At 44.9% G+C, this 22,061-nt stretch overlaps 1 protein-coding gene across 1 annotated transcript in view; it reads left to right on the plus strand.

Annotated features, from left to right (window-relative positions):
* The first annotated feature begins 1,460 nt into the window (after window positions 1-1,460).
* The window catches only part of slit2 (slit homolog 2 (Drosophila)), an 86,355-nt gene continuing 65,754 nt past the window's right edge, over window positions 1,461-22,061 (plus strand). The window contains exons 1-4 of the mRNA XM_053419418.1: window positions 1,461-2,490; window positions 3,399-3,470; window positions 5,254-5,325; window positions 13,192-13,263. Of these exons, the coding sequence (XP_053275393.1) occupies window positions 2,270-2,490; window positions 3,399-3,470; window positions 5,254-5,325; window positions 13,192-13,263 (437 nt within the window). The 5' untranslated portion in view covers window positions 1,461-2,269. The remainder of the gene's footprint in view (window positions 2,491-3,398; window positions 3,471-5,253; window positions 5,326-13,191; window positions 13,264-22,061) is intronic.

Below are 22,061 nucleotides of genomic sequence, written 5' to 3' on the forward strand. Positions count from 1 at the left end.
TCATAACAACACAATTTTGAAGGCTGAAAACAACAGTGAACAAGAAACAGAGACAGACACAACACACTGGGACATAGTATGAAATAAATAAATAACAGCTTTTCAGAACGAGGCTGTTCCCCAACATCATGAGGAACTTTATGAGACCTAAAGGAGATTCAAAGGTTCAAAAGCTCTGAGATATAGGTTTAGGCAGCCCATTGACTGTATATCACATTTATGTAACTATAAATATTTCTAATATATTTATTAGGAATACTTGCATGACAGAATCATCCTTCAAGTGAGCGCATGAAGAGCAACCTGAGAGGTGCAGACAATATTTTGTCAGTAAATATCCATGTCAATCCAATTTGACTTGTATGGCTCATATTCAGTTTGTCTTATTGGCCTTAAAGGGATAGTTCACCGAACAATGAAAGTTCCCTCATTATCTACTCACCATTATGCCGATGGAGGAGGGAGATTAAGTGTTTGAGTCAGCTAGAGTAAGGAAAAACTACCAAAGACATAAGGAAACAACAGACAAAAGCCTTGATGTTTCTGTAAATGAATGATATTTATCTTATTCTGAAATACCCAAACACCAGCCAACACTTTTGAATTGGCACAATGACTAAAACAAACTCTCTGGGAAATTGAGTCTGCTCATTTTCGGAACTTTTTTTGTACATATGAAGAGCAGCAGTACAGGGTCCTGCTTTCAAACAGGAAAATGTCCAGAACTTGGGTATAATATGTTTCTGTCTTCTATTTTAACTTCATTTGTTGATTTCTTGCTGATCATAATTCCTATTTCACCTTCTATTTCAACTGCTACATTTAGCTAAATTATAACTTTCATATCCACTGCAGTTAATCTGTGAGCTGAGAGTAGCAGAGGGCTCTGTGGTCAGCAGGTGCGTGTCCATCCTGGTGTCCCCAAACACCTATAAGACCTGCCTGTATCACAGCAACCACCGCATCTCCTTTTTTGTTCAGATGAGGAAACTCTAGAATCACACGGGGTTTCCCCCCTTAGCTTTTTACTTGGGAAGCTCTGTCGCCTTCCTGAGGCCAGAGGAATAAGGCATCAGGTGACCGGGACACTGCAGAGGAGAGGAGAGTCCTCTTCTTCACGCATCAAACTGTTGCTGTTTGACTGACGGCCAGCTGGAAACCTGCTGCTGCCCGGAGGGGAACGCAGTGCGAGAGAGAGTGTGTTTGTGTGTCTGTGTGTGTGTGTATGTGTGTGTGTGTGTGTGTGTGTGTGTGTGTGTGTGTGTGTTTGTGAGCAAGAGGAAGAGGAAGAGAGAGAGAGAGAGAGAGAGAGAGAGAGAGAGAGAGAGAGAGAGAGAGAGAGAGAGAGAGAGACGGGAGTGGGCACGTCTGCTACTGCGTCTGTCCAGACAACTCTCTCTCTCTCTCTCTCTCTCTCTCTCTCTCTCTCTCTCTCTCTCTCTCTCTCTCTCTCAGTCACAGTCACACACACACACTCGGGAGCAGTGCTTTGACGCACCACGCAGAGTTGGATTATAGTGTTGCGCGCTGGTCTTCCACGGGGCTTTTTCCCTCTCTCACGTTGCCTGCACCCTCTCCACTCACCGGCCATTGATACATGATCGGAATCAATTGACACATGATCGGAATCAATTGACACATGATCGGAATCAATTGATACATGATCGGAATCAATACCTCGCGCAGCACGGTGACCTCTGCTGAGCTTTTGGGAAACAACCGTCTGCCGCCGCTGATTCCTCGCCGGACGCGTGTTGCGAATTAATAACTAAAACCGCCTCACCTGGAGTGTGTGTGTGGACTGAAGTGTGTGTGAGAGAGTGTGTGCGTGTGTTTCTGTGGATCAGGTCAAGGTTTGAGGTGTTCCACCAGCACACACACGTATTTAGACTGCATACACACAAGCGTATAGCGCACACCGCGGAGATTTGCGCACCGCATGCCGGGGACATGTGGAAGTTTGCTCCGCTGTAGCGCAGCGAGAGAGCTGCTCCGCCGCCTCGTCGACCTCCCCTCTCCCTGCCCAGGGGGGACCCAGCTCCCGGCTCACAGCAGAAACCCCTCCGAGGAGACCCAAATGTAAATTCAGCACGAGGAAGCTCACAAACATACGTGTGAAACACGGAGGACAGCGAGAAGGAGGACGACACAGTTCACAGAGCCAGAGTTTGTTGAGCTCTTTTCAGGGATTTTTTTTTAATTTTTAAACGCCCTTGTATTTCCTCGCTGTTTTTGTGGGTCTCATATTGGCCCCCCACTTGCCGCAGTGATGGTGGGAGCTCTGTGCCCCGTTGGCCCTGGCCGCTCCCCGGTGACTGCTTCAGGGCTGCTGCCGCTGCTGGTGACGACTGTCCTGGTCCTGGTGCTTTCCAGCGGAGCAGACGGTCAGCCCTGCCCGACCCAGTGCTCCTGCACCGGCACCACGGTGGACTGTCACGGCCAAGGGCTCCGCAGCGTGCCCAGGAACATACCCCGCAACACGGAGAGACTGTGAGTACCAGAGGGGTTCGAGCTTTAAACGCGCAGTTTGGATTTTTACGCAGCCCAGGTGTCCCAACAAATATGGGATACCTCACAGGGAAAATCTATATAACATGATCGATTACTTTGTATGTGAATAATGCTGGAAAACTACTGCGCACTGATCTTAGTGGCCTCATGGTATTTTTAATTATAGACTTTATAATAAAGCTGTTTTCCGGGAGAGATTTACTATAAAGTAAATATCACCACATGCTTATCTTTGATTATGGGTTAATGATCCTCAAATTGAAAGTAATACTGTAGTTTTTTCCCGGACACATTTCGACCTTTTAAACTGCACGTTGACACCACGAGAGAAGGATTTATTTCCCATGGAGACTAGACGAGTTTTACATTTGAACTAACGTCTCCAAAACTTCACTTTACGCGCACGTTTTGATGTCAAAGCTGCTGATGTGAAATTTAATTTAATAAAAACAAACAAACACGGGACTTGTGAGGAGGACGTTGATCGCGCAGCTGAAGTTATAGGGGCACTGCTGCGGTCGTGTCGGTGGTTTCGCACTGTTGCATTAGGCAAAGCCTTAGTAGACCACATCGGTTTGTCTGGGGACCAGCGAGTTAATCAAAAACGGATTTGGACAAGTGGCTCTGAGTAAAAAAAAAAGAGAGAAGGGGGGGGGCTGTATTTTATCAGGCAAAGACCCTTGGATGAAATTAAATTGAGTCTGTGTCGCCTATAGCGCAGCAGCCTCCGCTCCTCTGACGCACAAATGACAATTCCTGCGTTATTGGACGCACCAAGTTTCAGGAATAAAATCTCCATATCTGAGCCGCTCACCTGCTTTGCCCTGGGTTTATTAACATATCATTCTCATGTACTGACAATCCCTCTGTGTCTGCTCTGTCTACAGGGACCTGAACGCAAACAACCTCACTAAGATCACAAAGACGGATTTTGCAGGACTGAGGCATCTGCGAGTGCTGTAAGTTTTTTTTTGAAAATCTCATTTTATTTTCCTCTTTTTTTTCCCTCCTCGTGTGCACATGTATAACAAAAAAACACCTTGCATTTCCATCAACCCCCCCCCCCCCCCCCCCCCCCCCCCCCCCCAACGTTATACAGCAACTCGCGGAGTTTAACTGTTTCCTGGTTCTGTTGCGCATCAGGCGCATCATCCATCCATCCAGGCCCCGGAGCTGCCGCATGCTGCAGCAGCTCTGCGCCGGCTCGTCGTGGGAAGCGCTGGTGGCTTCATCCACGATGCATGTGTGTCCAAACAGAGTGGCGGCGGCACCTGTTAATGCCGTCGTGTTAATCTGCCAGGGGAAGTGTCAGGAGGGGCTTATTTTAACCACCGGGCCGGGGCCCATGTGCTGGAGTGATTAACGCGCGCTGGTCCTGGCGAGGAAGTGATGGAGGGCGAAGAGGGAAAGAGATAGCGGTCATTAGGTCTGACCACAGAGGGAGGAATGCAGTGAGAGGGGAGGCTCGAGTGAGAAACAGGTTCTTTACCTGGGATGGATTCGGGCTGAGAAATCCCCTGCACCAACACTGTGACAGGGACATTCTACTCTTTTGATGTAATATAATGTGTGTATGTTTGTGTGTGTGTGTGTGTGTGTGTGTGTGTTCACTATTCAGCCGCTTAAATTGAATGGCAGAGAATACACATTGTTGGAATTCCTCCAGAGATTATGCTCTTAATTGGTTGTGTGTGTGTGTGTGTGTGTGTGTGTGTGTGTGTGTGTGTGTGTGGGTGTGTGTGTGTGTGTGTGTGTAGCCCTCATGCTGTTTCCTGTGTGCTCACGTCCACCCGAGAGAGAACACACTCCACCGTTTTCAATTAGCACTGCAACAATTAGCTTAGTCGATGAGTTGATCTGATACAAACCCCCAAAGCAGGTTCTTGGTTCCTGCAACTCAAACGTGATGACATAGACAACATTTGGTGAAATGCATTAGGTTTTCAACTATTGGCCGGTTACGGCATCGAATTTGTAGACGTCAGTCTGGCCTCTTGTGAGATATTGATACTTTATTGACAAAAATTATCGAACGAGAAAGAAACAATGTGCAGATTGGCCGGTAATGAAAGAAACTGTAATTTGTAGCCCTGATCTCAATATATCTGTTTGTGTACCTTCCTATTTATCCTGTGTGTGTGTGTGTGTGTGTGTGTGTGTGTGTGTGTGTGTGTGTGTGTGTGTGTGTGTGTGTGTGTGTGTGCTTGGCTCGGTCAGCAGCCTGCTCCTGGTGGAGTTGTGCTGCTGTAAGTGAATGAGTAGTCACAGCTATGTGGTTAGAGAGCGTAAATTGGATGATAGATGAGTCGCTGTCCAGCTGATGGGCCGCTTTTAAAGTCAATTCTGCTGCTCTATCGACCTGCTGCCCGTCCCCTCGCCCTCCCTCTCTCCTGCTGTTTCAACATTCTTTCACTTTCCATCTCCGCCAATCTGTTTTTCTCCTTCTTCTTTTATCACGCCCTCCGTCACCTATCTCCTCAATCTCTCCCCCTCTCCCTTCCCATGTCAATCTCTTTGCCTCTCATGTGTCCTATCTCACTTTTCTTCACCTGCTCTTCCTCTTTTCTCTCTTATCTGAAGCCCCATCCACCCGTCGTCCTCCCCCTTTCTTTGGCCTCTCACGGTCTCCAGGCACAAATCACCCTGTCAGGTTCCCATGCTCTGCGTGTCTCTCTCTATCACTCTTTTTTTTCCCTGTCCAGTGCTTATCCTCTCACTCTCTCCTGGTGTTTTCTCTTTCAGGCAGCTAATGGAGAACAAAATCTTCAGCATCGAGCGAGGAGCCTTCCAGGACCTGAAGGAGCTGGAGAGACTGTGAGTAACGTTGACATGTCAAAGCAGTTGCCATTTCGTCCCTTCAGGCAGGATTTCTATCTTTGAAAAAAGAAAGTTTCCCTTTACCGAGGTATTCCATGCAAACACAAACACAAAATACACAGAGGGGTGACAAATGAAAGACAAGAACTAACAAAAGTGTCTTAATAAGGTGTTGGAAGCTCTGCAGGAGGGATAAACACAGCTCTTCTGAGCGATATTCCCTCATTTGCCGTTTTGATGATGGTGCAGAGCACTGCTCAAAGGCCCTGACACTCTGCAATAACAGCAATCACGGATTGAAGGTCATTGCTTGTCACACAATCCAGGTTTATATAATCTAAGTTGAAATCTACATCAGGCATCATGATATCAGTTTGGAACGTGTCACATTGAGCTTTGAAGATCTGGTGAATCGCAATAACACATGTGGTGAAAAGTGCTGGCAGGGCCTTGTCTTCAGTTTCCGCTCTTGTGTTTTAAAATGGAGCAAAACTACAACAAGCTTCAACAAGGTCACTGTCTCGGTGGAGAAGTTTATGATGTTGTATTGGAAAGTGTAGATATGGACCCGTGTAGACACTACGTCCGTCCTGAGAGATCCGATTACGAGTGGACAGCCTTATGTTCCTCTGTTCCTCTACGAGACGCATTCAGGACGTATTTGAGTGCATTCAGTCCTGGACCCAAAGCGGTAATTGGGTCATTCATTGGACATTGGTAAATTGGACAAATTGTAATGCAGGCTGTCTTTATTGTCTTTAAATCAGTCATCAGTGGACATGACTAAAGTAACGTCTAGGATTCATTATTTGGAACTGAGAGTGAACTATTTCACATTTCTTTCTAGATGTCCAACATTTGCCTAGAATCCCCTGAAATCTTTCAAAAAAACGGATCCGAAAATATTTTCCTACAGGTATTAAATCATTTTCACCCATCATGCCTCTGTGCCTTATGGAAGAATTGGATGTTTTTCTACCCTCAATGTTCAGACTTTTCCTTTTAAATTGTCGCCATCGTTAAAAAGCGACTGTCAGGTTGTGAGGCTGTCAACGTTTGGGTCCGAGAGAATCTGAGGGACTGAGTCATAAAGCTACGAGGCTCTGAGAAGCGGCCAGCGGTTGTTACGGCGCTGGCCTGGAATCACTGGTATTCAGCATCCAACCCTGAGGCAGTTATGGCATAATTAAGTCTCGGCCGTCTGAGAGGGCCGGTGCAAGACAGAAGGGGGATGTGGACCCCTGACTGCTCACATGTCCTTTGTGTCAACTGTCAACTTTGCTTCATGTGTAATCAGCCCATATATTCATGTGTGTGTGTGTGGCTTGACTGTCGGCCAATGACACACTGGTATGCAGCCGACTGTGACTGAGTCTGACGAGGTTTACAGACAAGCTTTTAATTAAAGACACATAAAAATCCTCACTGCTTACACACACACATCGCCATAAACAAGGACTAGAGAAATCCAGCTACACAACATACACACATGTACATACATCAGTAAATCAAATAAAGGTGGGTAATCTTTTTAATGGTTGCTTTGGGTAAAATCCTCAGGAGCCTGGGAGATAAAAAGGATGATATATCATAATTCCCCCGGCTGCTCTTGTCTTGGTGGTGTCGTGCCTGCTGCTGCTGTCTGCCGCACTATAACCGCTCGTTGTTGACGGAGACGGACGATCTGTGGACCTCTGCAGGGAATCTGCTGGTGTTTCCCATGAAACCAACACTGAGTTTTGTCCAGCTCAGCAGTTCTGTGAATTCCTGCCCAGCGCTGTGGACAAAGAGGGCAATATTTCACTGCGTATGGCTTCCTCAGTAAACCTTGGTACTGATGACCCTCTGAACAAAGAGATGGCAGTAAAGACCTCTCCCATGTAAAACAGGCTTCTCATACTTACACTTGTATTGAAAAGTAGTCTTAGACATTTACTGTCAGACTACAAGAGCTTGTTTAGTCGTCTCTTTTGCCCTTTTTTGTCTCTGATGGCGACAAACACCTTTGACAGCGGCTAACTTTCTGACACAACATGGCTGTTTTCTGTTGTACTAGAGAGGGTTTTCCAACGATAATTCATCGTCTCTGGCGTGGCATGTTCACAAACACAAAGATGAAGTCAGTCATCAATGCCCCCCTGCAGCCGCCGAACAAAGGCCCATCTCCGGAGTCTGGAGTCTGGGGGCTCATTTCAAAGGCCTCCGTCCTCTGGGGCGCTGGAAGGGTCCTGCTGGGCACCGCTGCCCAGAGGAGAGGACCCTAAGCTGGGCTGACAGATCCACAGTGACTGCCCCCCGCCGGGGTGGAAAACGGTTCCCCTTCTTATCCCCCTTTTTTTTGCGACAGGCCCTGCAGCGATGGGCAGGGCAGGGTCAGGTGTGGGGCAGTAGCTGGGGGGTATGGAGGAGGGGATGGGTAGTCAAAGGAGGTGTGGAGGAGATAGGCGCGTCACAACACACACGTGCACATGCATAAACACATGCATGGGTATGGATAAACTCATGCATGCGCATTCACTTACGCAAGGCTGCTCTGCCAGGACTGGTTTTATCTGGATTTTGCCCCCCTCACACCCACTCACGCCTTCCGCCTTTCTTTCATTCATACCTCCAGCCTGTCCTCATGTTTTTCTCCCATTCCCACCCATCTTGTTCCCTCTCTGTGTCCCGTTCGTACAGGAATGTTATACATTCTTCCCCCTTCTCCCTGTGGCTGCAAAACAGGAAAGAGAGGATCTCCTGATCCTCTTATCCTTCCCTCACATTTGACTGGTTTATAGCCTCTATCCAATTCAAAGTCAGAGAGATTGAAGGAGATAAGAGCCGCAGAGATGTTGAGAGAAAGAAAACAGTAATTACAGGCATTGAGATGATAATTTCAGAGAACAGCGGTGAGATAAAGCCTCAGATAATTAGCCTGTAATTGAGTGATCACAATACCGAAGATCATTTTAATAGCCATGAATAATAGTAAAACTGCTTACAGGTAGAGGGATGGGTTTATCAGCAGTGATTACAAGGTAGATAATTAAGTCTCAAACCAAGTAATCATGTTATCATGTGTGGACAATATGAATAGCAAAAGATAATTGTAACAGAGATCCCAGATAGCAGGATATGTATTTCAAAGGAAAGCCCTGGATCAGTACTTGATGATTAGCTCTAGAGCCTGTTGAGTGATAACATTGTTCTCTCTGATCATTTCAGGGCAAAGTTTCACTCATTTTCTTTCTTTTTTCTAAATGTTATTTTTTATTGAGCAGCAGAGCTTGAAATTATCTGCCCTGTGAAGAAACACAAAAAGCCATTTTCACTGCAGCGGTTTTGTCTACAGCAGTCATTTGTGATAGATTGTCCCTGGTTGTTGCCCCTGTCAGTGCTGCGCTCTGCAGCAGCCAACTGTGTAGGTGCTACACAACAGTCAGCTCAAAGTTTGGAGGAAAAGTTTTCCAGTAGCTCCTGAGGTTTAGGTGATAGCAGAGGAATTTGCACAGGTCAGGTGAGAAGACTGGATTTCTGCTTTTCTGTGTTTTAGGCGAGAGGTGGTATCTGTCATTAGTGTTTGAATAACAGGTCAGATTAGAGTGCGTAAACATGTGGGGGATGATGGGCTGTGGCTCAATTTGGATACACAAGCTGTGAACCAAATACAGGACTAGATACACACGCACACACACACACACACACACACACACACACACACACACACACACACACACACACACACACACACACACACAGAGACACACACAAAGTTAAATGGAAAACCGTGGGTCATGAAAACATCCTCATGGTTTGAGTCAGAACCATGGTAACAGTATCACTATTGTCTGTCTATGTGTGTGTGACAGATTGTTTGTGCAAAAATGTGGATTGTGGCAGCAGTGTCATCTGGGGAGTAATTGTTTTTTTGAGGTGGTTTGTTGTTTTCGTTCCAGCCGGAGCCTGCAGGCCTGAACTGCACATCTACGAGGCTCCTGGGTGTGAGGGCTGTGTGTGTGACTTTAATTTGTGTAGCTGTGCACGCGTGGAAGTGCGTACGAAGATCTGGCACACTGAACGTGTTTGTTGGAATGTGTTTGTGTGTGTACTGTGTGTGTACTGTGTGGTGTGCTGCCCCTTAGCATCTGTTTATGACTGCAGGGATTATCACCACGCTGCAGTGTGACATTCGCTTGTTGGACTGACACTCACACCTCAGACCACTGGCTCTTCAGTTTTCCTTCACTTGCAGCCATGAGACTCTGACTAATGAGACTGTGGGAGTACTCCGAGGCTGTTTACAGTATTTGCATATGCACACACACTTACAAATACACACATAAACAATTTTTAAAAGATGCATTCCATCAAGTCCAGAAACACACCACAACAGACAACTGCAGGTTCTTTGAGTAAGAAGCAGTCAATGACTTGTATATGTACTTTGATATATATTATAGTTGTCTACAGTAAATCTACAAAGAAATATTGACGATGAATCTTTGGTCACTTAACAAATCAGAATCTGAGTTCCACTCTAACGGCGCCACTGTCATCTCAGTTGTGTTTTACATTTTGTTACCTCATGACTGTAGAGGTGTTGGAAGATAATTTCCTGTAAACAAAAGCAAAACAATGTGTACTTGAGATCTAATGCACATTGCTGCATCTTTTGGTGCATTACCACCAACACCTTTTGATAAGTGGAGTGGTGTGAAACCATTGACTGGATTGTGTATCCCTTCAGCCACGTGCATGTGCATGTGTAAATGAGCAAACTAAATGAAAATGTACACATAAAAACAAAGGTGGTCAAATCTCTGTAAATTCCGTATTATAGGTTTGGGGAATATTGGACCAAACAAACAATTGGGACGTCCCCTTAGGCGATTTATTTTATTTTATTTATGAACGTTTTTTTTTTTTTAAGAGACAAATACAATCCAAAGAGAGAGTTGCATATCAATAATCCAATACAATGCATCACGGTAAGATAAGATAATATGTACCTTTATTGATCCTCTGTAGAGGAAATGCTAATTACACACAGCAGCACAAAAGAGTAGCAGTGAAAGGGGAGCTACATATTAATAAGAAAAAGAATAAGAATACCAAAAGAATCGAAAATACTATTTACAAAATTACAGAAATACCATCTACACTAGCAACAGATCATTGCCCGTCACTATACACATAAAACACAAGAATTAGACTATAAATTTCTTGAGTAATAGATCTATTAATGATAAATCTTATTCCTAGCTAAAGCGTTTATCGTAGCCAACAGGTTGAGTCAGGGACTTGTTATGAACTGGATTATTTGCAGTTAGATAATATTGATGATATTCGCACATGATGAATGACTCAAAATTACAATACTTAATGAACTTTGTGATCATGAACATAGTCAAAGGAATACACTGTGCAGTTTGTAGGCCTAAAAAACCATCTCTCCTGTGTTGACTTTTATTAGGGACCTAAAAGCAGCACGATATGATGGTTAATGTGATCACCACACTGCTGCTACACTTATCAAATTCATAAATTGCTTTTAAAAGCAGAGGAAGCAGTCTGGTCTGGATCTTTACTTCATTATCTCACTCTCCTAGTCTGACAGCATCGCATCTTTTTTGAGAGGATGAGATCATACCCCCCCCCCCTCCGTCCTCCTTTCCTCCTCCCCACCTCTAGCACCAGTCAATGCACCCTCCCAGCGGAGGTCTAGCCCACTAACGGGTGCTCATGGCTGGGCAGGACCTGCAGTGGGAGTGGGCCTCTCTCTGCGGGACCACGTGGGGCTCTTAGCCGCCTGAGCCGCCGCTAACGGAAGAGCGGTGAATAATTCAGAAACTTCAGTTCTGTGGGACGTTAAATATTTAAGTGGCCTCTGATGTAACTGTGGAGTGTGAATGTGTGTGTGTGCTGGGGCTCGAGCACATTCATATATTTGTGCACTTGTGGACGGAAGGTGGACAAAGAGGTGTTGACGTTATTTAAGGAGAGTCCACCGCGGCTTTAGTGATCCGAAAGGCACGGAAGATCAGGGTGAAGAGTGGAAAGTCATTGAGAGATTTAAAGAGAGGATATCAGGGTTTTGAATGGAGTTATGCTGTTTGAGCGGAATGTGTTGTATTTCTGGGATTTATGTGTAAATCATTCAGAAAGTATCCGGGCTTTGCAGTTTTTTTTTAGCACTTTAAAGTCACCCCTCCACTTTTTCCCCTTCGTTCTCCATTTCATCATTCCTCTCCTGTCGCAGCCAGCACAGCAATTCTGTTGTGACTGTCAATGTGTGTGTGCGTGGGTCTGTGTGTGTGTGGCTGCGCTTTTGTAAAGGGTTCAAGTATTACTCACCTTTGGGGACCTCAATGTGTTTACACTGTCACATTATGCAAACTTGTCCTCATAATATAAATAATTAAAGTTTTAATGTGAGGACATATTTTGAGGTTAGGGTAGGGTGAGGGTAAAGTTGAGTTTAGGTCGGATCAGGTTTAAAATGCAGCACTCTGGATGAGTGGTACAGGAGCACTCCCCGAAATGCATTCTAAAAAACTTTCAATGATTCTTTATAAAGCAAAATATAGTCAATTGAGAGATTCAAATTTGGGGGATGTAAAAATAAAAATAAAAGCAGTACCAATAGTCACTGTTATAATCAAACAAATAGTACGACTCTAAATGTAGGTCAAAATAATGTCCTCCGAAGCCTTGGGGACAAGGCTGTGTGTGTGTGTGTGTGTGGTCCATATACGTATGTTGTGGAGTACACATCACATTCTAGGGACATTTCAGCCTCCAAGTCCCAATAACGTAAACCATTCGATTTTAAGGTGAAGACATGTTTTAAGGTTAGGTTTAGGTTAAGTTTGGGTTAGATTTAGGTTAGGGTTAAGCAAGTATTGTTAGGGTTTGAGTAAGTCTCCAGGAAATCAATGTAAGTCATTGCAATGCCCTCTGAAGTCATGCTGACATGACTGTGTGTGTGTGTTTGTGTGTGTGTGTGTGTGGGTGTGTGTTTGTGTGTGGGTGTGTGTGTGTGTCGGGGTTAAACTGTTTCAGCAGCCTGTCCCTCATTGTGTCACTCTCTCCACTGACTCACATCAAGGCATCACCACACACACACCAACACACACCGACACACAAACCTCTTCACTCCACTCAACCAGGGTTAAATGATCGCACCCAGATTATTAAACTCACCCGAGTTCTCTCAACTCCTCTGTTTGTCTCCGTGTGTGTGTCTGTGTGTGTGTGTGTGTGTGTGTGTGTGTGTGTGTGTGTGTGTGTGTGTGTGTGTGTGTGTGTGTGTGTGTGTGTGTGAGATGACAGGTTGTTGTGAGTTCTTCTGCTGTGAGGGCCTTGTTTACTCAGTGGGGTCCTTTTCACACATTCGGTAGCCCGGCCAGACTGCCTGTTTGTTTTTCCCACATCGTCTCCTCTCCTCCGCCTTTGTGGTAAAAAAAAAAGGTCCCCCCCCCCCCCCCACTCCCACCCTTCATCCGAACCCCTTCTCTTCTCTCCTTTCCCCCCCGCCTTCCCTTCCTCCTTCTCTAACTCACTGTTTGTCTGGCAGCCATGTTGTACCCCTTAAATCAGGGGTGACCCGGAGTCTGTTTTGGAGAATCCCTCCACGAACATGTGTGTGTGTGTGTGTTTTGTCTGAAAAGTTTCTCCATCCATCTCCTGGTTGTTTCAAGCTTCCTCGAAATAAACCGAGTTGTATTACAATGAAAACATGGTAGTATAACATGATATGCTCATCAGGAAATACAAATCTGACTCCAAAAAGATAATTACACACATACATCTAACCGCTCTGCCCATGCCGTCTGGAAGTGAGGCAGAGTTTGTTTTCTAATTTCTGCCGTGTTTTTTCAGGCGCCTGAATCGGAATAATCTGGCCATCTTTCCTGAGCTGCTCTTCCTGGGAACGACGAAGCTCTACAGACTGTAAGTCCTCTTTTCTCTTTTCTGTGATTACCCACACATGCTTTATATATATATACTGTATATACACACATTTCTGATGTGATCGGCCTAACAGATGCACTGCAATGAGGGCTTGAGCTCCATCAGATGAATTGTTGGTATATGCAGTGGTGTGTTTGTGTGCACAGCATATTGACCATGACTTTAAACTACAAGCTGAAATATTTTACCATCGTACGTCTGTGTCAGTGATGCGGCCGCGGTGTTTCACTCGGGTGAAGGAGTGAGAGAAGAGACTTCACATGGCCCTCTCCGTGGAAGCCAGTTCAGTAGCTAATGGAGATTAGCACTCGAACAGCTGCTGCCCACTGGGAGTGTGTCTGCATGTGTGTGTGAGTGTGTGTTTATGTGAGTGAGTCTGAGAGGATGGAGAGGAGAAAGCCATGAACACGACCGACCAAGCAGGGAAACGTATAGAAACAGGTTTCTCTCCTGAACTCAGACTTTGTTTCTTTCACATGCAGAACATCCTTTTTGTGACTGAACCTAAATGTCCCAGTTCTCATTCAAACCAGTGAGCAGCTGCTGATTGTTGTCAAGCACCTTCCAGCCCGTCACTCTCCGTCTGCTGGTCGCCTGGGCTGTAAACCGAGCTGTGGATTTCCAGCACTGCAGGGCTGGGCTGCGACGCTGCTCAAACTGTGGGAACCAACTTCCCGTCATGGTCATTTGTGGTCTCGGGGAATAATTATGGTTCCATATATTTATACGTGTGGCTGAATATATTTTTCTAAAACAATATTGAAATGCTCAGATGCTTCACAGAGTGTGTGAAAGTTGTTTATGTTCTGCGGGTTGCTCCGGCGGTTGGCTGGGCTTGACCTGTCGTGTCTGAGGGTGTGCGTCTGCATGTGCGTAAGTGTTTCTGAGAGCGAGAGTGTGTGTGTGTGTGTGTGTGTGTGAGAGAGAAAGAGAGAGGGAGTGAGAGAGAGAGTTTCTCAAGGCCAAGAGTTGGCATTTTGCTCACCGTGTGGGCCGAGGTAAAAATACAACTGCACTCTGCTCAGCTGTCGCGGACCAGCGGCCCTGTGTGTGTGCACGTGTGTTTGCCCATTTGTGTATTGTGTATCAGCACTTATATGTGTTCATTTGGATTTTATGCACAGTATATGTGTGTAGGTGTTAGTCAGCTCTTCAGATCTACGTGTCTTAGCAGAGGATCTGTAAAAAACAATACTTTAGTGAAATATGAAACGAAACCCTAGAAAAAATCAACAGGAAATTACTAAATTACATTGAAGAGGAAAAAATCGCCAAGTCGGTTCTGTTGCAGCCACAAAGCTACGAGCAGAGTCTGGAGACGTATGGAAGTCATTCAGAATGAAATGACAACCACATGGGGAGGCTAAGCCAATATTATTTAAGGCGGCTTGGTCAATATTAAATCCTATTTCTACTTCTATACCCCTCCCCCCCCCCCTTTAAGGAGCATTTGTATTTTGAGAAAATACAACAAGAAACCCTTGAGAAAGTCTGAAGTGGAATCTTGTTGAGTTTTCTATTGAGGTCAGAAGGTATGTGTGCGAATCGGACCGAGTTTAGGTTTTTCTTTTTTTGCGACGGTGGTGCTATAAATGAACACTTGCCTAACCTGCTATTATGAAAATTATGTTTTCACTGTTTTTGGTGCTCGGAAAATCTGTGTATGTGTAAGTGTGTGGGTCTTTGAGTTGAGTTCTAAGTGTTTAACTCTTTGCTCATCATGCAGGTTTATTGTTTTGAGGGATTAAACTGGGCTCGCGGGGGGGGGGGGGGGGTTGAGACAATGGAGTACATTCTCGAGGGAACACAGTTTATGCCTGAATAATATTTACCTGCAGGATTTTTCCTTTTTACGAGAAACGTTTACACCGGAGACATGTGTTGTTAATTCTGGATCCTCTGGAACAATCCCCCCTCACCCCTCCTCTGACTCTACACCTGTCGACTATGATGCAATATGATGATGACTCATAAGTGTCTGGATTCAGGATTTACTGCTCAGTGGAGAGTGAATTATTTAGTGTCCGTTACACAGGGGGAAGTGAACGAGTACACAAGGGAGTGATGCTGGATGCACCTTGATGTAAAGAGTGATTCAGAAACACGAGGCTTCCTTGAGGTTTCTCATCTCTAACATCGAATTGTCTCAATGTTGCCGTGATGAAAGCTCAAGGTCATTTGAAAGCTTTTAGATACATCCAATGTAATTTTGAATCTTTCCCATATATTTATAGAAATATACATAATTACTACACATGACCTGCATTGCATACAAAACATGTTTGCTCATTTAAATTGGTTGCATACAACCACTGAAGTCCCTGCAGACAGAGATGGTTTTATTGTTTAGGTAAAACGTACACTATATAAAAACACAAAAGGGAGAGGATAGGAAGTGTCAGTCCCTATGAAACCTCTGTGTCCTCATCCTCCTTTCCATTTCAAACGCACACACACACACTCACACACAGACACACACACACACACACACAAACACACACAGACACACACGCTTAGCCTCCCCCAACGCTCCAGGGCCCAAACTCTATTAGGTTACAAAGACACACATCTGGAGACACCATGTGGTGGGCATATCCCCAAAAACTCTCTCTCTGTGTGTCTGTCTCTGACGTAAACACACACACACAGACACACACAGGCCTCCGGTTTCCCCTGGTAATACTGAGGGCCACAGCTGTGGCTGTTTGCTCTGAGAAAGAGACGAGGGATGGAGGAAAGAGAGAGAACGAGAGCAGCGGAGAGCAGAGACACTTTGAACAATGGATCAAACAGAGACAGTTCATTAGAAAGACTCTGTAAAACAAGCTGGGCCAGTAAAACCTCACTGCGCTGGGCAAGAACCGAGAGCTCCCCCTGCCAAGCAGATCACAAGTTTGGACCCTGGGATCAGAACATACACACGCACACAGACACTCACATCCCAGAGTATGAGAGGGTCCAGGTGGGTGTGCTTGATGTACATCTCATCATTAGAGGGTGTATGTGTGGACGTCCCTGCATGTGCCCAGCAATCTGTGGTTTCCGTCTGGGTGCCACGCTCCAGGGACGCCACCTGCACATGTTCCCAATGCGAGTGATGAGTTTAGGCCTCAGGGACACGTCAGTCTGAGGACGAGGAGGAGGCCATTTCGTTTTCTGTAGCCATAGGTGATCATGAAAAGTCTGAAATAAATATATATAAAGATTTCACAAAATTAAACAAATGTACAGAATTTGAATTTAAAAACAGTTCCTGTTATGTGTAAAGATAACAGGAACTTTAGGGCTGAATGTGATTCCATTTCCTTCAGCAACAAGGAGCAACAAAGACTGGAAGTTATTAATCACCTTGGTTTTAAGATCAAATTAGAAATGTTTTGTTTAATCAGGAATATTTCTCCTGTGTATATTGTTTTTTTTATAGTTTTTTATGGCGTTTTTATAGGTCACATATTTGTCTAAGGCAACAAAATGCATTTCTGATATGATGAGAAAATATATCCAGTAGATCCCTTCGATCTTTAAGAAGCAGTCAACCCTGGCGTTAGAGGCGATGTTCAGATATCCCTGCATGAAGAGGATCCTGCATCTTTATCTTAAATACACATTTACTCTATTCACTTTTATTCAACTTTAGGACATTTTGTATTCTCTACTGTACATTTATTTCCATCATCAATTTCTGTGCATTTATCTTGTTTATGTTTCAGCAGCCTTTCGTTCTTATACAGTATGGTGTAGCCCTGTTTTGAAAAAGGTGCTAGACTGAAAACCGCACATCCTTTTTAGCCTTCTTCCCTCACTTCTACTTTTCAATCTCTTTCCCTCCATCTCTCTCTCACCATCTTTCTCTCTCTGTCGTTTGCTGGACAGAAATCGGCAGCGAGATGAAAGAGGGAGAGATGAAACAGTGGTTGATGAAGGGATGGGGTGATGGGAGGATAAGAGAATGGGTCACTGCTTCCCCAGCTGAAAAGTCTGGTTGTTTGAGTATGAAGCCAGGTCGGTGCGACAGTGATTTTGTGTTCTAGTCATTTTCATCATCCTGAAATTGTTGTATTCTTTTAATTTGTTCACCTTTTTGTGCGTCACACATTAGAAACATCATCAACACATTTACGTTCTCACATACAGCCCCTCTGGACATGTCCGCGTACAGTGCGTGTCTGAAAGAAGCTGTCGTCTCTTGACTGGATGTATGAGTCAGATGCTAAATGGGCATCATTAGTTATTTAGTTTTAGTTTTGTTGTACATAAAAATTTGATGTAGCCTTTTTGATTTTGGCATTTTCGTCTGTGTGTGTCATTCATCATCATTACATTGACGGGGAGTCAAAATGGACAAGTTGATTTAGAGGAGGGAAATGACTGAACCTCAGGTCACACACACACACACACACACACACACACACACACACACACACACACACACACACACACACAGACACACACAGACACACATTAAAGTGGAGTCAAAGTGGTATGCGGTTTGAATTAAGGAGTTGATGAGGCTTCGGGTTGGGTGTGTGTGTTTATGTGTGTGTAATTGTCCCTAATCCTCTGCTAAACGGTGCCCTGACGAGGCTTTACCAGGCGGCATTGTTGCTTAGCAGCCTCGAAGGTTGTGGCTTTGTCTCCTGTGAGAGCTTAGCCTCGCTTCACACACACACACACACACACTCACACACAAACACACACTCTCTCTCTCTCTCGCGCGCGCACACTCATATACCACCTCGGCTGAGACGACAGGCTCGACACAATAGTCCCAAGAACGCCGGCGTCTTTCAGGAGACGTGGGCTTTCCCAGCGTGTCGACAGTTAACTAACACAGAGGGGAGGAGGAGGAGGAGAAAGGAAAAGGAAGAGAGAGGTCAGAGGTAGTGAAAATGAAAATTTCTCTGAGTAAATAATGTTTTTTAATTAAGACAGAGAGCGTTTGGCGTTTTTTAGTTGCCACAGTGACGGTGACCTCCGGGTTCGCAGGGGTCAGAGGTGAAGAATGTTTCAGTCAAGAGATCTGAGCTGGACGTGATCTGTAGAAGAAAGGAGGGGAATCCTCTATCACGACAAATTAAACTTCTACTCATGGGAAGCGGCTTAGGAAACTGAATCTTATCAGAAGAGGATTTTATCATATTCTAAGATTAAACAACTTGATCATGAGGGTTAGGGTTAGGGTTTCATTTTGAAAGAGGAAATAGGAAAGGCCTGTGCTTGAAACAGTCAATATGGAGCTTTTAGGTGAACAAACTATTTTGTTGAACCAGTGCCCAGCGACCTTTACTGGATGTGCAGTTTTTTCTCGTATTTTTCCCTCCCCCATTATTTCCCAGAAGTTTTGAGAGAGAAAAAAATATTTGTGACACGTTTCCAAAGATTGAAATAGGTTTGGGAGTAAGTGCCATAACAGGATAGAGAATTATTGTAATGGTCGACTCAGAGAAAATGTCAAAAAATAAAATGCCCTACCTGTTAAAGAAAGTGAAAAAAAATTGGATCCCAAAACGACCAAAATTGAGCCACATCCTTCCACTAAGTTTTGTGTTAATCTGTCCAGTAGTTTTTGTGTAGTCTTGCAAACTAACAGAAAAACACAGATAAAACATAAACTCTTTGTCAAATATACAGAATGTTTGACAGATGACTCTCCTGTGCTCCTTGTGAGATGGACCAGAGGCCACGATGTAGACGTCTTTCAGACGGCTCCCAGTGGGAATGTTTCAGTTATCATTGAAACTGATCCCTATCACTCACATCCAGACCGTACTTAGGAAAAGAAAAACCTAAGCCCTGCTCCTGGTTATTCCTGCTGAAGAGTGTTATTTACGTTTGGGTCTGCTGCCTCTAAGATCAGTATCATCTGGTAGAAAAGTTAGCTGCTGTGCTTTGGATGAGAAGATATTTGGCCACTGACTTTGTTTACATAGGATATGCAAATATCTGCCATTATGTCTGTCCAAGGAAATTAAGTTAAAGCCTCACAGCCCGAGGCCTCTGTGGACGGGACTCTCTCTCTCTCTCCCCCCCTACTCTCATTCTCTCTCTCTCTCTCTCTCTCTCTCTCTCTCTCTCTCTCTCTCTCTCTCTCTCTCTCTCTCTCTCTCTCTCTTCCCTTCTTGCTCTCTTTTCCTCTCTCTCCTCTTTCTTACTCTTCATCTAACAAACACAGACGCACACTGGCACAAACACATCGCTTTACCATTCAGCAATATTTCCTGCCCCCTCCTGTTTCTCTGAATGCACTTTAACAGATATAAAAACTCCCTCGCACACACACACACACACACACACACACACACACACACACACACACAGACACACACACACACACACACAGACACACAACAAAACAGCTCTTCAACAGATACAAAGACATATTGTCTGAGATATTTTTTAATTCGGATTGCTGGAGCCCTCAGATCGCTTCGTGCCAAATGGTAAAAGAGTGCTTTTATTTTTCTTTCTAGTTTATGTGTTTGCAGATAATTGCCATGTCATCTGCATACACATTATGAATCACCTTGGGTATAAACCAACAGTGTGGACTTGTCGAGTGTCAGTGAGTCTCTCGCTTGCCATCATATGAATCACGCGACTGCCTATCTGAATTGCTCAAGGCCACTCATTCCTAAGAAGTGATTTGGCCATTCACATCCCAGCACAATGCTGTAATTCATTCTCCAGCGATTCGGAGAGAGCTAGCTGGCATTACTGAGGAGGCACCAGTACAAAAGATTATGTTATACAGGCAGAATGTAAAGACGTGAAGCAATAAAAACGCCCTGCCTGACTCTTAGCACGACTAGAGCTAACTTGTTCCTCAGCTGAGTTCAGGAAGGGTGTGTGTGTGTGTGTGTGTGTGTGTGTGTGTGTGTGTGTGTGTGTTTTTAATCAATAAACATGTGCAGTTTTTTAAAATTAGATTAGTATTATACAAACTCTAAGGGCACTCAGGAGAGTGCATACCTCCAAGGCCCAACAGTCTCCTAAGGAAATCACATTTAAATTCACTAGATGCAGATTTTTGGATCAACACCAATTGCACACAAATAAATATCAGTCCCCTTGAATTATTACTTTAGAAATCAACAAAAATGTAAAAAAAAAAATTATATATATATATAGCTAAATGTTCTGTTTTAAAGATATATCTGATAAACTGTGATCTTACTATACTCACTCCTAAACGTAGGAACAGGATAGATGATTCTGTCACTTTTCATTTGATCCTTTCACTTAATCTTCATACACATTCTTCATTATTATGTTGTCGTTTCCTGAATGCAGCCTAATTAATCACATGTCGCCCCGTGATGTCCAAGCGTCAGGGTTCACAGCTCACGAGAGGTGAAAGGTCAGGGAGCGTCAGCATCGACCGATGAGATATCCAGGGTGATGGGCAGGGCGACGGTGACGCCACTGCTCCTCTCATCAGATTACTGAAGCAGCGAGAGTTACAGCTGGAAAAAGAGACAGAGGGAGGAGGGGCTGGATGCAGACAGGATGAATGAAGGGTGTTTAAGAGAAAGATTAGAGACCTGTTTGCTCTCTTAAATGGTGCGGAAAAAAGAGAAGGGGGGAATTTACCAAGGTGAGGACAGAAGTGTTAAATCCATTGTGAGCCGGCTGCGAGGAGAAAAAAAGAGAAAGAGGTGAAGTCGTGGAAGAAATCAAGGGACGGAGAGAGTAAAGAAAGTAGGGGAGCTGGAGGGGAGAGTCAGAACAGGAGAGAGGTATGTCAGTACTGTAGATGGCAGGTAGCCTGAAGCCTGGAGCCAGCCTGTCTGTCAGATACAAGTGCCCAGGTGTGTGTGTGTTTGTGTGTGTGTGTGTGTGTGTGTGTGTGTGTGACTATGTGCGTGTGTGTGTGACTATGTGCGTGTGTGCGTGTGTGTGCGCGTGTGTATGTGTGTGTGTTTGTGTGTGCGTGCGCGTGTGCGTGTGCGTACGAGAGTAACCTGAGTGTAGAATATTGGGAGTGGGGGGTTACATACCTAACCAGCGCCAGGAAGAGCTTACCTGGAAGCAGGTAGTTACGATGGCAGAGTGTGTGAATCAGTGTGTGTGCGTGTGAGGTCCTCTGGAGCATCAAAGCATTTCCTCGCCATGGCTTGTGTGTGATTAAGGGTCAACGTGTGCGGTAATGCCCCCCCCCCCCCCCCAACAAAGCACCTACATCATCATCATCCACTTCCCTCACACTTTTTTTTTATCGCTACATCCTCTCCCCTTGTCATTCCCTTTAGCCTCAGTGCTTAACATAATAATACGAAGTGAACGCGGTTGTTAGTCTCCTGAGAATCTGCGGGATGTGGATCCTCTCACTTATTTCCTCTCCCACTCGCCCGCCTTCTCCCTCCGTGACGTCCTGTCTCCCCAGAGTATGTGCAGGTATGGATCCAGGCCACATATTGATGGATGAGTCTGGCCGGCCGGTGAATTATGAGAGAGATTATGGAATAATCAGGACGATTCATCATGCGAGGCACCTCCACTCACCCCTATAACAGCTACTCAGCAATATTGACCCCTGCTTGCTGTGTGCATCCATGTAGAGGACGAGGAGGAGGGAGTTGTTGTGGCTTTACACTTGTTTGTGTGTGTGCAAGCTAGTGAGGAGGCATGTTAGTAACTCCTTGCACGCCTTCAATTTAGATACACAATTATTAGATTTTTCATCAGAGTTAGACTAAAAGATCGATACCATTCTTGCATCTGGATATGGTTCTTCTCGACAGCCAGTTAGCTCAGCTTGTCTGGCTCCACAAATTTAA

Source organism: Pleuronectes platessa, chromosome 3 (assembly GCF_947347685.1).
Source record: "Pleuronectes platessa chromosome 3, fPlePla1.1, whole genome shotgun sequence".
NCBI lineage: Eukaryota > Metazoa > Chordata > Actinopteri > Pleuronectiformes > Pleuronectidae > Pleuronectes > Pleuronectes platessa.